Source organism: Pleurodeles waltl, chromosome 5, assembly GCF_031143425.1.
Source record: "Pleurodeles waltl isolate 20211129_DDA chromosome 5, aPleWal1.hap1.20221129, whole genome shotgun sequence".
NCBI lineage: Eukaryota > Metazoa > Chordata > Amphibia > Caudata > Salamandridae > Pleurodeles > Pleurodeles waltl.
Window position 1 is genome coordinate 1,708,805,336 of NC_090444.1, and position 15,517 is coordinate 1,708,820,852.

Genomic DNA, 15,517 nt, shown 5'->3' on the forward strand with positions numbered 1-15,517 from the left:
CACGGCAGAAACACTACACAGAAGGGAAAACACTCACTTCTCCACACCCCACGAGGAACCAGGAGGTCATGGAGCCCGAATTGCAGATACTACCGGCAATGGTCTTCCTGCTACTCTATCACGAGCTCCAACGACGGCGGCGACGACCACGGTGAGTACTGCACCTACAACACAGGGGAGGGGGGAGGGAAAAGAGAGTGACACACACATGCAACACCCCTACCCTCACCCACAACACCATACACACAAACACATGCTGCAACATCACATATACACCCCCCAAGGCCCTGGAAGAACGCAAGGACAAAAGGAAATGATTTGAACAAATGAAATCATGTGAAATATCATTATCAAAATGCAAAATCCAGTATATACAATTATGTACACCAAATACACATGTCCGGGCACCAATCATTGTCCGTGGACCACTGGGCCCAAAATGCATGGGCGGGGCCCACACTAGATACCTGACTCCAAACGGAGAGAACACAGGAGGGGCATCACATAGAAAATATACAGGCACCTCAGGGGGAGCGGGATGGGGGGCACCTCAGCCTGATGAACGCACAACACCACTGCTCCAAGAGGGGGCTCCATGCCCACAGTTTGGTCCTGTGGAGTGCAAAGCCACAGTCTCTCAAGTCTTTCCAGTGGGTAGTTTGCCCACTGCTTTATTCTGGGGAGTGCAAAGCCAGAGTCTCTCAATTCTTTCCAGTGGGTGGTGTGCCCACTGCTTTATCCTGGGGAGTGCAAAGCCACAGTCTCTCAAGTCTTTCCAGTGGGTGGTTTGCCCACTGCTTTATCCTGGGGAGTGCAAAGCCACAGTCTCTCAAGTCTTTCCAGTGGGTGGGTTGCCCACTGCTTTATCCTGGGGATTGCAAAGCCACAGTCTCTCAAGTTTCTCCAGTGGGTGGGTTGCCGACTGCTTTATCTTGGGGAGTGCAAAGCCACAGTCTCTCAAGTCTTTCCAGTGGGTGGGGTGCCCACTGCTTTATCCTGGGGAGTGCAAAGCCACAGTCTCTCAAGTCTTTCCAGTGGGTGGGTTGCCCACTGCTGCATCCTGGGGACCACAGTCTCTCTAGTGGATAATAGTCTCCACTGGTTCTGGAGGGGGCATGGTGCCCAGAGTGCTTCATCCTGCCAAGGACTGAGGTAGTGGATGTATCTCTCAACTGGTTCTGGAGGGGGTATGGTGCCCAGAGTGCTTCATCCTGCAAAGGAATGAGGTAGTGGATGTGATACTCCACTGGTTCTGGAGGGGGCATGGTGCCCAGAGTGCTTCATCCTGCCAAGGACTGAGGTAGTGGATGTATCTCTCCAATGGTTCTGGAGGGGGCATGGTCCCCAGAGTGCTTCATTATGCCAAGGACTGAGGTAGTGGATGTGATACTTCACTGGTTCTGGAGGGGGCTTGGTGCCAAGATTGCTCCACGTGCAGTGTGGCCAGAACAATACACTCGCCTGGGTGTGTGTGCCACGAGATTGCCGAGGTAGAGGTAGCTTGATACGCCATGGAGGCAGAGACATACCCCATACAGCTACGGCTTCACATTCCATATGCAGGTGACAACTGTGATGACAGTGATGCTTCATGGAAGCTGCCCAGGGTCCTGGAACTCACCACCAGCCTCGGACGACTGACCACCGGGGATGGTAGCTATGTCAGCGGTGGTGCCACTGTCTGAGGACGTCGCAGGGCCGCTGGTGGTGTTTGCTGCAGTGTCAGTGGTGGTGGTGCGTGCGGCGGTGTAAGTGGCGGCGGTGCTGGCTCCGGGGTCTGTGGCGGCGGTGCTGGCGACGGGGTCTGTGGCGGCGGTGCTGGCTGCGGGGTCTGTGGCGGTGGTGCTGGCGGCGGGGTCTGTGGCGGTGAAGGTGGTGGTGTTCTCCGCGGTACAGGTTGGCGTTGACGTGGACAGAAGGTGTGACACTGGTCCCTCAGTCGGTGCCACCATGCCCTCTCCTGACCTGCCCTTCACTTTTTGGCCCTTCCCCACCTTTGTTGGTGGCACAGCTGTCTTCCACTATCCCCTTTCGTTTTCCCTGACCCCTTGGTGGCAGGTGTTTTCAGCTTCTCCCTCTGGGATGTGGGCACCTTTTTCACTTTGGCAGGTGGCGGAATGTCCTTGCCCTCGCTCCGTGGCACACTGGCAGCCCTTATGGTTGGCGCACTCCATGACCCTGCAGTTGCTGGCACCACTGTGCCTGGGGATGTGGTGGCTGAGGTGCTGGGCTGGGACCTGGAAAGCCTGGCCCTAGGGGAAGGACGGGGGGGAGTTGTAGGGAAGAGGTCAATGTTAGCCAGGAAAAGTTTTTTAGACACACTGGGACGGGTAGATTGAGTGGGTTTGGGAGTGGAGGTAGAGGTAGAGGTTGTAGGAGGTGTACGTCTGCTGAATTTGGGTGAAGGTGCATGGGCTGGAGGCTGTTGTGAGGTGGATGGCTATTGGGTGGGTGTGTGCCTGCGTTTGTGTTATTTGGGAGGAGGGCTCACAGACACACTGGGAGAAGACACTGGCGATGTGTGAATGGTAGTGGGGGTGGTGAGTGCAAGTGAGCTGTGTGTGGTGATGGGCGTGCTGGTGATGGAGGTAGTGGCTGAGGATGTAGTGCATGCAGGTGTGAGTGGAGACGAGACTGGGAGGGAGTAGGGAGACGTGGAGGAGGGGGACACAGTGGAGGCAGTGGATGTTGGTATGTGTGCATGGGTATGATGCTTGTGTGAGTGCCTGTAAGATGTGTGGTGCTTATGTTTGCCTGAGCCACTCTTGTGTGTTGATGTGTGTGCATGCTGGTCTGATGGTGTGTTTGGGATAGGCTGAGGTACAGGGGATTGGGTCTGGGTGGAGGAAGTTGGAGGGGGGAGGCTAGACACAGGGACAATGGCTGCCATCAGTGCTGAGGCCAGAGCCTGAAATGCTCTCTGTTGGGCTGCCTGGCCAGAATGAATGCCCTCCAGGTATGCATTTGTTTGTTGCAAATGCATCTCAACACCCTGGATGGCATTCAGAATGGTAGACTGCCCAACAGTGATGGTTCTCAGGAGGTCAATAGCCTCCTCACTGAGGGCAGCAGGGCTGACTGGGGCAGGGCCTGAGGTGCCCGGGGCGAAGGAGATGCCCACCCTCCTGGGTGAGCGGGCATAGGACACATGCTGAGGGGCGGCTGGGAGGGCGGTGCTGGTAGGGGGGGTGGCGGCTGTACAGGTTGATGCAATGGGCACAGAGGTGCCCGCCACCGCAAGGGAGCTCCCATCAGAGGAGGAGTCACTGTCGCTGGTCTCTGCTCCTGTCTCCGCCGTGGATCTCCCCTCACCCTCAGTCCACTGGTGGCTTCAGACTCCGTTATTTCGCCCTCCATGGCCAAGTGGGATGCAGCTCCCTCCTGCTCCGGTGCCAATGCTCCTCCGCCTGATGATGCTATTGCACACAAAAACAGGGAGACCATAAAAAAAGAGGGGGAGACAGGAGAAAGACATGTTCAGTGCATGCAACACCACTACCGTTGGCGGACACAACAGACACAGCAGCCCTCTGCACTACGCCATGCACTTATAGTTCCTAGATTAATCCCATGCTCATGGGGTACAAGGCCTAAGCCCTATTGCTGCACACCTGGAAGTCACAGGAGCCTGACTAGGTGTAGATGGCACTAACCAGTAGTGGGGATGGGGTGCCACAGAGCCTGCCTCACAAGGGACCTTGCCTACCAAGATCGCCCTGGCCTAGGGGAACCCACTGCCCACCTCCCCCACCCAGACACCTCGTAATGCGCGCAGAGTCAGCTGAATGAGAGTGTACTCACCCCCTTGTGGCTGCTGTAATGCCTTCAAGTGCCCATCCAACTCCGGATACGCCACTGCCAGGATCCGGAACATCGGGGGTTTATGGTGCGGCGGGCACCCCTCCCAAGTTGGGAGGCCATCTCCAGCTGGGCCTCCGCCATCCTCTTGCTCCAGCGGCGCAGGTCCTCCCATCTTTTACGGCAGTGGGTGCTCCGTCTGTCCTTGGCGATGGCACGCCTTCTTCTGATGAGCGCTGACCTGGAGGAATAGTACAGGGGGAAAGGAAAATCATTACCCGTCCGGACCGTCATACTCATTGACCCACGTTCACACCCTTGCCCTGACGCACATACACTCACCGTCCGTACATGCAGGCCTCAAATGAAGCATATTTATCTTCCATCCACACCATTCCAAACAGGCATTGCCCATGCAGCATGCTCACAGTGTACTCACCTGTTTGTCTCGAGGACCGTACAGTTGTGTGTACTGGGGAGGACTCCATCCACTAGTTTCTCCAACTCCTCCAAAGTGAAGGCAGGGGCCCTTTCCCCAGAAACATGAGCCATCGTTGCTTCCAGACACAGGTCACAGCACCACTTGCAGTGTAGGTCCTCTCCTGTTGAAGGTCAGGTATCAAGTGAGTGAACAGACAGAAAATGGCGGTCACGTCTGCGGCAATGCGTACCGTCACCGCAGGCGTACATCATCATTCGCTCCTCGGACCCATAGGGTCCAATGTTGACCAATGCTGGATTGCTCCGCGGTCTTCGACCGCCCACCGCGACGGTGTACAACACCAGCACAGTTACCTCATATCCCCTTGTCCCACCTTACAGGTCAGGCAGCCGCCATTTCAGGGGGCCACATGGCATTAATATTAACTGCGTCACACCAATGTAAGCCTTGAATACACACAGTTACAGGCACATTGCGGATTAATAAATGTGTGCAAATGACATTTTGTGATACCTCCGTGTTGGCTGACTCTCTGCTTCCTGTTCTCGTCCATAGGGCATGTCTGCTGGTGCAGGTGATGAGATGGCGGCATCCTCCAGTGTATAGACCGCTTGTGGACCTGTTGACAATGGAAGAGAGACACACAATAATCACCTAAAGACTTGATCGTGCAACAATCCATGAACTGTGTGCCCAGTTGGAGCCAGACCTGATGTCAGCCATCTGCCATCCCACAGGAATCCCCCCTCTAGTGCAGGTCTTGTCAGTGCTCCATTTCCTGGCAAGTGGTTCCTTTCAAACAACAGTGGCCATTGCATCAGGGATGTCCCAGCCAATGTTCTCTAACGTGTTGTCCAGAGTGTTGTCTGCCCTGCTGAAACACATGCATAGCTACATCGTGTTCCCTCAGGGGGAGGATTTGCCCACAGTGAAAGGTGACTACTATGCCCTGGGACATATCCCCAACATCATTGGTGCCATTGATGGGACACATGTGGCCTTGGTACCCCTGGCAGGAGTGAACAGGTGTACAGAAACCGGAAGAGCTACCATTCTATGAATGTGCAGATGGTGTGTTTGGCAGACCAGTACATCTCCCATGTGAATGCCAAATTTCCTGGCTCAGTGCATGACGCTTATATTTTGAGGAATAGCAGCATCCCTTATGTGATGGGGCAACTCCAGAGGCACTGTGTGTCGCTAATAGGTGAGGACAAGGACCCTATACAGTGTGAATAGGTGTCTGGGTATGGGGTTGTCCCTGCGGGTTAGTGTGTGTCTAACAGATGTCCCTCCATATTTGCAGGTGACTCTGGTTACCCCAACCTGTCATGGCTACTGACCCCAGTGAGAAATCCCAGGACAAGGGCAGAGGAACGCTACAATGAGGCACATGGGCGAACTAGGAGGGTGATTGAACGCACCTTTGGCCTCCTGAAGGCCAGATTCTGGTGCCTCCATATGACAGGTGGTTCTCTCTACTACTCACCAAAGAATGTGTGCCAGATTATCGTGGCCTGCTGTATGCTGCACAACCTGGCTTTGCGACGCCAGGTGCCTTTTATGCAGGAGGATGGGCCAGCTGGTGGTCTTGTGGCAGCTGTGGAGCCTGTGGACAGTGAAGAAGAGGAGGAAGAAGAAGAGGATATCGACAACAGGAACAACATAATCATGCAATACTTCCAGTGAGACACTGGTAAGAAGATGTCACTGCCTCCCATATCTCATACTATTATTGGAGCTAGCATAAGTCTGTCATTTTCACTCAGTGTGTGGACCCTGACTTGTCACTTTGCCTTTCCATTTCACAGATGTGGGTCCCACCTTGTGCCCTCTGCTATATTTCCTCCTGGCCTACAGCTGTGTTACATCGGTATGTGCACAAGTAAATTGACATTGCTATATTCCATGGTTATTGCAATTACTCGTTTGTGAAAGCACAGACTGACTCCAGATGGTTTTGTAATTGAAGTGTATTTATTTCTGTGCAAATAAGTGGAGGGGGTTGTAGAATGGGCAGGGCGGATGGTGGAGGAATGTCCATGGCAGAGTCCAGTCTATTTGTTTCACAGGAGCATTGTCCAAAGGGGCATAGGAAGTGGAGCAATGGCAGTTGAAAGATGGAGAGGGTGACAAAGTGGGACAGAAGGGTGACATTCAGGGGGGTCTCATTTCTTGGCGGGGGTCTTGGCAATGTTCTCTGTCTTGTTCCTGGATCTCAGGGACCATTTGTCGGGTGGTTCACCATCTGCAGCGGGTGGGGTGCTGGTGTCGTGTTCCTGTGGCGGTGCCTCCTGTCCACTAGCGACGGCAGAGGTGGAGGACTGTTCATCCTCCAGGCTAGTGTCAGGGGCCCCTTGTTGTGCCACAGTGTCCCTCCTGGTATTGACAAGGTCTTGCAACACCCCTGCAATGGTGACCAGGGTGTTGTTTATGGACTTCAGGTCCTCCCTGATCCCCAGATAGTGTTCCTTCTGCAGCCACTGGGTCTCTTGAAACTTGGCCAGTACTGTTGCCATTGTCTCCTGGGAATGATGGTAAGATCCCATGATGTTGGAGAGGGCCTCGTGGAGAGTGGGTTCCCTGGACCTGTCCTCCCCCTGTCGCACAGCAGTCCTCCAAGCTTCCCTGTTTTCCTGAGCCTCTGTTTCCTGAACCGTGTGCCCACTGCCACTGCCCCCAGGTCCCTGATTTTCTTGGGTTGGTGGGTTTGCCTGGGTTCCCTGTAGTGGTGGACACACTGCTGCTTGACGTGTCCTGGGCACAGAGGGATGGGCCCGCTCTGTGGGTGCTGTGCTGGTGTTTCCTGAGGGGGGAGGCTCTGTGGTGGCTTGTGACAGTGTCGGGAGAGCCGTCTGTCCCGAGGGCCCTGATGGGCCAGGCTGGTCATCTTGATCCAGTTGTGCAGAGCTGCTTTCATCACTGTGGGTCTCTTCTGTGGGGGGACTGGATATGTCTGGTACCTCCTGTCCGGTGTGGTTGGGTTGGGGTCCTGCAGGGGTGTAAAGGCATGATTATTGCATCCGTGTGTGCCATTATGTGCAATGGGTGAGTGACCCTGTACTCCAGTGCTTGCATTCTTGTCTTGGTCCTTGTGTGATATTTGGTTTGGGGTCTGTGTGGGTATCTGTAGTGGACATGCTTTGGTGATGCATGCAGGGCTTGGTATTGGGATGGGTGGGTTGTGATAGTGGGGCATATGTGAGGTGTTGGAGTGATGGGGTGAGGGTGGGAGTATATGATGCCATGCAGGCAGGGTGGGCGGAATGAGGTAGTAAAGATTTGACTTACCAGAGTCCAGTCCTCCTGCTACTCCTGCGAGGTCCTCAGGATGCACTATTGCCAAGACCTGCTCCTCCCATATTGTTAGTTGTGGGGGAGGAGGTGGGGGTCCACCACCAGTCCTCTGTACAGCAATCTGGAGTCCGGAGACCACGAACGCACCTTCCCCCGTAGGTCGTTCCACCTCTTCCTGATGTCATCCCTAGTTCTTGGATGCTGTCCCACTGCGTTGACCCTGTCGACAATTCTGCACCTTAGCTCCATTTTCCTTGCAATGGAGGTGTGCTGCACCTGTGATCTGAATTGCTGTGGCTCTACCCGGACGATTTCCTCCACCATGACCCTGAGCTCCTTCTTAGAGAATCTGGGGTGTCATTGAGGTGCCATGATGTGGTGTGGGTGATGTGTGAGGTGGTGTGTGTTGTGATGTGTGAGGGGATGTGTTGCTGTGTGTTGTTTGAGGTGCGTGGATGTTGTGTAAGTGTTGGTGTTGTGTGGCTGTGGATGCTGGTGTTGTTAATGGTGGTGTCTCTTTCTGACGTGGATTCAGAAATCTGGTAGTAAGAGTTTGTGGGTGATGTGGATGTGTGCTTTATATTGGAATGGGTGTGTGGGTGTGGTGTGTGTATGTGTGTCAGGTGTGTGTATTTTGAATTGTCCAATGTGGTTGTGTTTTGTAAATGTGTGTGTATTTTGAGCGCGGCAGTGTGTACCGCCAATGGAATACCGCTGTTGAAAGACCACCACGTGGATGCATGGGTCGTGATAGTGTGGGCGTATTCCTGTTGGCGTGATGTGTCGGTTTTGTTATCGCCAGTTTATCACTGACCTTTGGTGTGGCGGACTTGTGTGGGTGTCTGGATTATGGCGGATTCCGAGCTGTGGTCGTAATAGCTGCACTGGAATTTCGCTGCTGCAGCGGTATGTTGGCGGTCTTCTGCACAGCGGTAAGTGGCATTTTCCGCCAGGGTTGTAATGAGGGCCTATATGCTTTGGCTACATCTTCCCCCCAGGAGCTCAGGCTCTTAACTTTGGCTATTTTGCTCAATGTTGCTCTTTGAGCTCTTTCTCCTCCCATCCTACTGTGCTCTACATTAATACAGTCTTTTGGATATGCATGTTTGGCATGCTCTCTCTCTCAATGTTACTTTCTCTTGGTGTGCCTTCTTTTGCCAAAATATCCATATCTTGAACATAAGTGACAAAACCCTTCTACCCCTTTCTCTAATTGGAGCTACATTGTATCTGCACTTTCCCTCAGATGCAGGGTGGTACATTAGAAAGAATTGGACAATTGATTTGTAAATATTTTCTTCAACACATCTCTTTTCAAATTAAAAGCATGGATCACAGAAAATAAAAAGTACATGTTCTGTGAGGCTAGTATCTCTGTCAGTTCTGAATGACACCATCTTTAGGGCCTATTCACATAAGTATTTACTGCTGAAAGTACATAATTTCCACTGCAGAATTCACAAAGGGATCTATGGTGGCATAAATGAATGTGCTACTGTGGATTTTTCTGCCATTTGTGAGAAGACATCTGCGCTTGTTAATACCACTAACAAGATGGGAAGTCTGTATTCCAGGGCATGGTTTGCCTTCAGATTTTAGGAATGCTCACCAATATGTATATTGCTGGGCATTCTCAAATTTCTCTTCATTTTACCCTGGAAAAGACCTGAGATTTGGACAAAGTGAGCGCTGTAGTAATTCCCCTTCAAGGATGGCAAGGGGAATGTATCACACACATATTTTTGGGATATTGCAGAGGAAACGCTTTCTCCACAGCAAAAACATTTACCCTGCCCAGAAAGAAAATGTGAATTTGCCCAGGGGGCCCCATTCTCACTGTGTGAAAATCGTCAGTGTATAAATATACACAGGAAATAAGACATCATTGGGGCTTTCACATGACCTGCCTTGTAGTACACTTGGAACCCTGTGCCTGGGGAAGTTTTCTAGATCTGATCCTGGGAAGGTTTTCGAACAGGAAAACAAGTAAATGTTCATTTAGGCATGACTGTAGCTTGCTGTCCCTATGTATACATTTCTCTTTCTCAATAGGCCCATTTGTGTGCTCTTATCTGTCAGTCAATGTTGTTTATTGGGGCTAATTCAAACAGTAATATGCTGGTCTATTGTTGGACCAAGCAAGAACAGTAAACATAATTTCTGGTAGGAGCATAGCTACCATTGATGCAGCAGGTACAGTGGCACTGGGCCTCAGAACTATTGAACCTTGAAAATTGCTGTATTTTACTACCCCAACATTTATAAAAAATTCGATTTTCCTCGGCCCTTGCCATCTCTGCTATGCTACTATTTCTTGTGAATATCTCTCTCATCTATTTGCAGCTGGTGAAAGGAAGAACATTAAACATTTGCCAGTATTGATAACTTGGTGGTGCGTACTTCTCTTTGCTGTGTTAGGCTATAGAGTGCTTTTGGCGTACTGAATATATTTGCTGGTACATTTAAATACTTGTTTTGAAGATTTTATTTTTCATGTTCTTACTCTTTGTTAAATATACATTTTGTAGATTTCTGCACTCACTCTTTAGAGTACATATTTGTTTTTGAGAAGTGCTGGTACACTCCAATTGAAATGTGTTGCAGCAGAGCTGAGCGGTGCAGGTATTTTCCTTTTCAAATTTAAATACTGTCACTACTGAGAACCAAGCAGTACCTGCCCATGTAAAGCAGAGACGTAGCCACCTGAGTTGTAGATTTATCAGACATTATGTGGCAACTCAACACTTTTGTGTTTCCAGCGTTGAGGGCTCATCAACTTTAAGTGAACATGAGTGTCTGGTGTTTTTGGCAAATTATTGTTGATGGAAAATGTCTAAACTAACAACACAGCAAATAACAGGCAGAATGGTAGGTTGTAAGCACTTGCTCCTAGGTGACCACCTAAACTTTTGTTTTGTTTTACTCTTTTGCAGGAGCCTACAATCTTTCTTCTGGTTTGCAGTCCCATACAAGTGAAGACTCATCACATGTTTATTCAACATTGCAATGACAATAAGACTTACATAGATATTTGAATGATGAAGAGCCTTTGAATAATGCCCCTTCCGGACTACATGCCCCTGTATCAAATTGTTTATTTTGAAATTATGGAATAAATAGGAAATTACAGCTTTAGATATAAAAGGATTAAAAATAGTTTTAAAATGCTTGTTCTTTTGTACAGGAGAATCTTGCATTTAATGTTTCCCTCTCTGTTTGAATTAGATCTGGCACATATTGACATTGATTTCAAAGAGGTGGTGCTTGGTCATCATGTGTTATTCTAAGTGCAGTTCTCCTGATGACATTTGAGATCTTAGAAGAGATGCTGCAGTCTTTGACAAAGCTTTTTTGCATGTAGGCTTTGAGTTACCTCAGGTCATCATTAAGTAGTCCCAGGGGGACTGTATGTTTTTCAAAAGATGCTTCTCCTCCTGAGTGAATATGTACTAAAAATGTTAGTCACTATGACAGCATCCTCTCCCAGCTCTCATACCACATAGGCACAGGTAGAAGCTATTAGCCCAGTCATTACACATTTTTCCCAAATCTATTGCCTTCCACACCAGAGAGTCTGCAAGAAAAAAGTGTGTAGATGGGGAAAGATCGTCAGGTTTGCACATCTTTAGGGGGCTATGGGTGTGAACAGTAGGTACATAACCATAGTTGATGGGAGTATTGATAGTGGAACATTCATACAGCTTTATTTGGTATGTGAGAAAAGATTTACAAGCATATGTGTCACTTAGGTGTGTTGGAGTAATTGAATCTGCAATCATATAAGTGTTTGAGGCTTAGTTTATGAAAGTATGTTTGTATGGATTTTAAAGATAATTAAGTGTATCAGTATGTGGGGTTAAGGTATAAAGATAATACAGTTAGTTTTAGCTACCATTAGAAGCTCGGCGTGAGCTAGTCAGATGGATAGATATATTGTTTGTGACTGGCTTGATAATGCAGCTGTCTGCAATATGCATTGCAACCCATTTTTTAAAAATGCCTCCTGCCTCAATGAAATGCAAGCTTTTGGCACAAACCTCAGTTTACCAATGTTAGTAAATAGGTATGTGTGTAAAACCCGATGGGTGGTTGCATAGGAATGCCCATGTACCACTCATGGAATGTCTCCAGTATGCAGAGTAGTTCAAAGTAATGCAAAGTAGCACAACTTTGCATCAATTGGGGGAACCTGTGTGCTTTGGATAGTAAATTACATTTTCAAGACTTTGCACTGAATTTGTGCCCCTTTTGCTACTATCTGGGCCTCAGACTTCTGCACAGAGAAAGTTAATGATTTTAAAACTGCCTTCTCCAGCAGCATGTGTCTAAGCACAAACATAATATGTAAAATAGGTAAATATTCTTTGTTGTTCACAAGCAGTTGTTATGAAAAAATGTGTATGATGTTTTATCATATACAACCTATGAATTGTTTGGGTAGATATCAACTAGCACGAGCCAATTAAAATCCAGCATTTTTGGTAGTGCACTGCTGTCTGGTTTACAATATTCCATAAGCAGACATCTTTTCTTCTTCCAACATGGCGCTCACCATGAACGCCGTGATCACGAACACGGGATTACTCTGAGGAGTTCCCTACTAGGAATCTTGACTTTCTGCACTTACAAATGAACTTGCTTTGAAGATCAATGCAAATGCCTTGAAAAAGCCCCAGGTGTACACACCACAAGGGGGCGAAACATGTGTCAGCTGTTTCTTCTTTTACTCTCAGAAATAACCACTATGGAAGCTGTTTCTTCTTGTACTCTCAGAAATAACCACTATGGATGGGACCAATAAATGAACTTAACTCGAAAACGTGGATTTGATGTCTGATTATTTGAACACAAGAAATATTTCTGAATTTCTCATAGTGGGTTTTTGACTTGTTTGGAACGTCCAATATTCCATAAGCACCTCATCAAACTGACTCTAAAACCTGGGTGCATTGTCAATTTTAAAAATAAATTATTTTTTAGAAAACATTAAAATGCACTGCTTTCCTCAGTTTTTCACTGGTTTATAATGCACTCCAAAGCAACAAAAAAATATGAATTATGACAATCGCATAATGTAGCCCGTAAGTAGTGCCAATCATGTAGCTGCATATTTTTCTTGTATTCTTCATCTATTCCTATTTAAAAGGGGTAACAAAGCCAAATGTAACACTTTTGCAGATTTCACAACTACTCTCCTCTAGCTGCTTCACAAAGTCCTTTTCCCTTTCTCTAATAATTCCATTGTTTCTAGTGGACCTGCCCTGCTTGTCATAAAGGACATATAGAAGTTAAAATCATTCCTTGGGTTCTTCAGGAGTATAACCTCTAAGAATATTACAAGCATTTTTTTGCCTTTGTGATAAAAATGTAGAACACTCATGAAGGAAAGTACAGACATATTTAAAATAATAAACTGACTGCATACGTTTGCACACACTTTCAGCAATTTACTTGCTATTTTAGCAGAGCGGTTTCATATCATCTTGGACTAAACATGCCTAATCAATAACAGAATATAAAAGTGCAAATATGTTAGAAATTATTTGCATTTCAAACACATGGCCGATTATCTCATTCAATTTCCAATGGTTAATAAGGCATGATGTTAAAGCTTGCTTGGCTTTGTACCAGTACCCTCAGAGATATTTCCATTAAACAAATCTACCTGTTATTTAAAACTATATCATAAGGAATTATTAAAATTTTTGCAATAGCTACAAATATTCCATCGGAACTACATTCATAAAATTTGTCACAAAGGCAATGTGGAAAATAACTGTTACAGATGAATGCACATTGCCAATACTATGACCACGTGAGCTTGTGCACAGCTATATGCGTACTCACTACTGTGATCTTTGTACTTAACGTAAGACATTTACTTCTCACCTGACAGTGCTATATCAGGAATGCTTCTAGACTCCTACTAACAAGTTGTGTGCATAGTGCAAAATATGAAGCCACCATGAAACTACACTATGAATATAATTTGAGTATAATGGTTGTTAAATGAACATTGTAATTCTGCAGTTTTGTACTACATATGCCTGGAATATTTATTATAATCAAGTTTATCAGTGATATCATTCTGGATTACATACTTGATATTACACACTATAAATAAAAAGAATGTAACTCTGAGGAAACTTTTTTTTTCCTTCACTTACATTGTCAATGTCTCCTTTATCTCAGCACCGAGCCCTTTCTCTCTCTAAATAAATGCCTTGTGTGTTTTTGCTTAGAAGGTCAGAGAGGCACAGTGAACCATTATTAAATGTTGAACTGTTTTGTTACCAGTATTTTATTTGTAATTAATTATTTTTCATATATGTGGTTCCCACAAACAGGATCAAAGTAGGGAAACATGCCAATTGACATGTACAAATTAGTTAACTCACTTCAGCTTCTAAACCTGGCCCATCCATGCACCTCTACTTCTTTAGAAGTAAAGTTATTCATTCATGCAGGATTTCTGCTGAGACTTTGTAGAATCCGGTGATGGCAGTTTTGAAATGTAATACAAGTGTTAAAAGATAACCTATTCATGCTATTCTATGCTCTCTAAATTAAAATAGTCTGACCAAACTTTCACATGCAGAAACAATATAAAATGCAGCAATAATGTGAGATATGTTAAATTACTTCAAAGTTATTTGCAGATAAAAAGTGAATTAAACAACTATGAAGTCACTCAAATTAGATACATATTGTTGTAAATCCAACTAAACATTCAGTTAATACTTGGTGCATCTTTCATAGATATATGTATTCAGTATATTTCTTGATTAGTTACCTATACACACACATATACAGGCTATAAGATTGGGATTATGGACATGGCTGTAATCTACTCTTATGTATATTGGCCTCATGTCATTCAGTGTACCGTATATCCTTTCTTTGTATTGTGTTGTTTTACAGTTGTATTAAATGTTTAAATCTAAGCATTTGATTTATTGGTTTGGTTCACCATCATAGAATTAACTTAATGGAATGTCACAGAATTTCTTAATTTGTAGATAAGTGATTATTTTTTTGTGTCTACAATTACATATTATAATTTGAATGACTGAAATTACAAATAATGATTTGAATAATTGTGACTAACAGTTTGCAAGGGAAATTTAAAGGGGAAATATTTTTAAATTAAATAAGACTAAAATAAAAATAAAAAAAGCATTTTAAATATGGTGGAAAATGAGGACAACACAGCTTAATGCATGAATTATGTTGTGGAGGTTTCCCAATCCTCAAGGCAAAAGTACTGAATTCATCAAGCAAAAACATTGTAGTTTAGACCAGTGTTATATTTTTCATGAACCCAAGAAGATCAATGGACAGATTGACTGTTTAATGAAAGTAAAATACAACTACAAACATGTTTGCACTTTACACAGGAATTAAAAAAGGTATCTTACTTGCGAAGTGTGAATACACTTGAGTTCCCTTTATTCGATATGAAGTGGACATTTCCAAAACATTGTCTGTAGCAGGCCAAAGCATGTGGCTTCTGGTACATTCAGAACTGAGAACACAGTGCCAAGGTTATATATCCTAGGTTCAAGGGGTGGATTCAATTCTATACGATTAAAATAACCACACAAGATACAGTTACATGCTATCCGTTCAGGTGTAAATGATGTACATGGTCAGTGGTTATTCTGAAAAAAGTGTTAAGAGTTGAGAGAAGGAGTGTCCTAGGAAACAATGGAACATAACGTTGAGAAATGCTGCATTCATTATTCACAGCACCCTTTGACACAAATATCTCAATATGAAATATTAAAACCTAAATACAGTAGGAAAAAGAAAAGCAAGTATCATATTGACCTAAAGACTGCTGGTGTCACAGCAACTCTCTTTCCTTGCAAACTACTCTTTTCTCTACCAGCACATCTTATCTTTACACCTACCCCTTGCTCTGTGGCCCTTTCTGATTGTTTGTGGAGAGGGATCACCTGGTGTCACGCTGTAAGGAGT

General features: G+C 46.1%; 1 protein-coding gene across 3 annotated transcripts in view; it reads left to right on the forward strand.

Annotated features, from left to right (window-relative positions):
- The window catches only part of LOC138296692 (adhesion G protein-coupled receptor F5-like), a 1,076,691-nt gene extending 1,061,800 nt beyond the window's left edge, over positions 1–14,891 (forward strand). For all 3 annotated transcript variants that reach the window (XM_069236057.1, XM_069236058.1, XM_069236059.1), the window contains one exon: positions 10,471–14,891. In XM_069236057.1, the coding sequence (XP_069092158.1) occupies positions 10,471–10,547 (77 nt within the window). In that variant the 3' untranslated portion in view covers positions 10,548–14,891. The remainder of the gene's footprint in view (positions 1–10,470) is intronic.
- Positions 14,892–15,517: the final 626 nt, after the last annotated feature.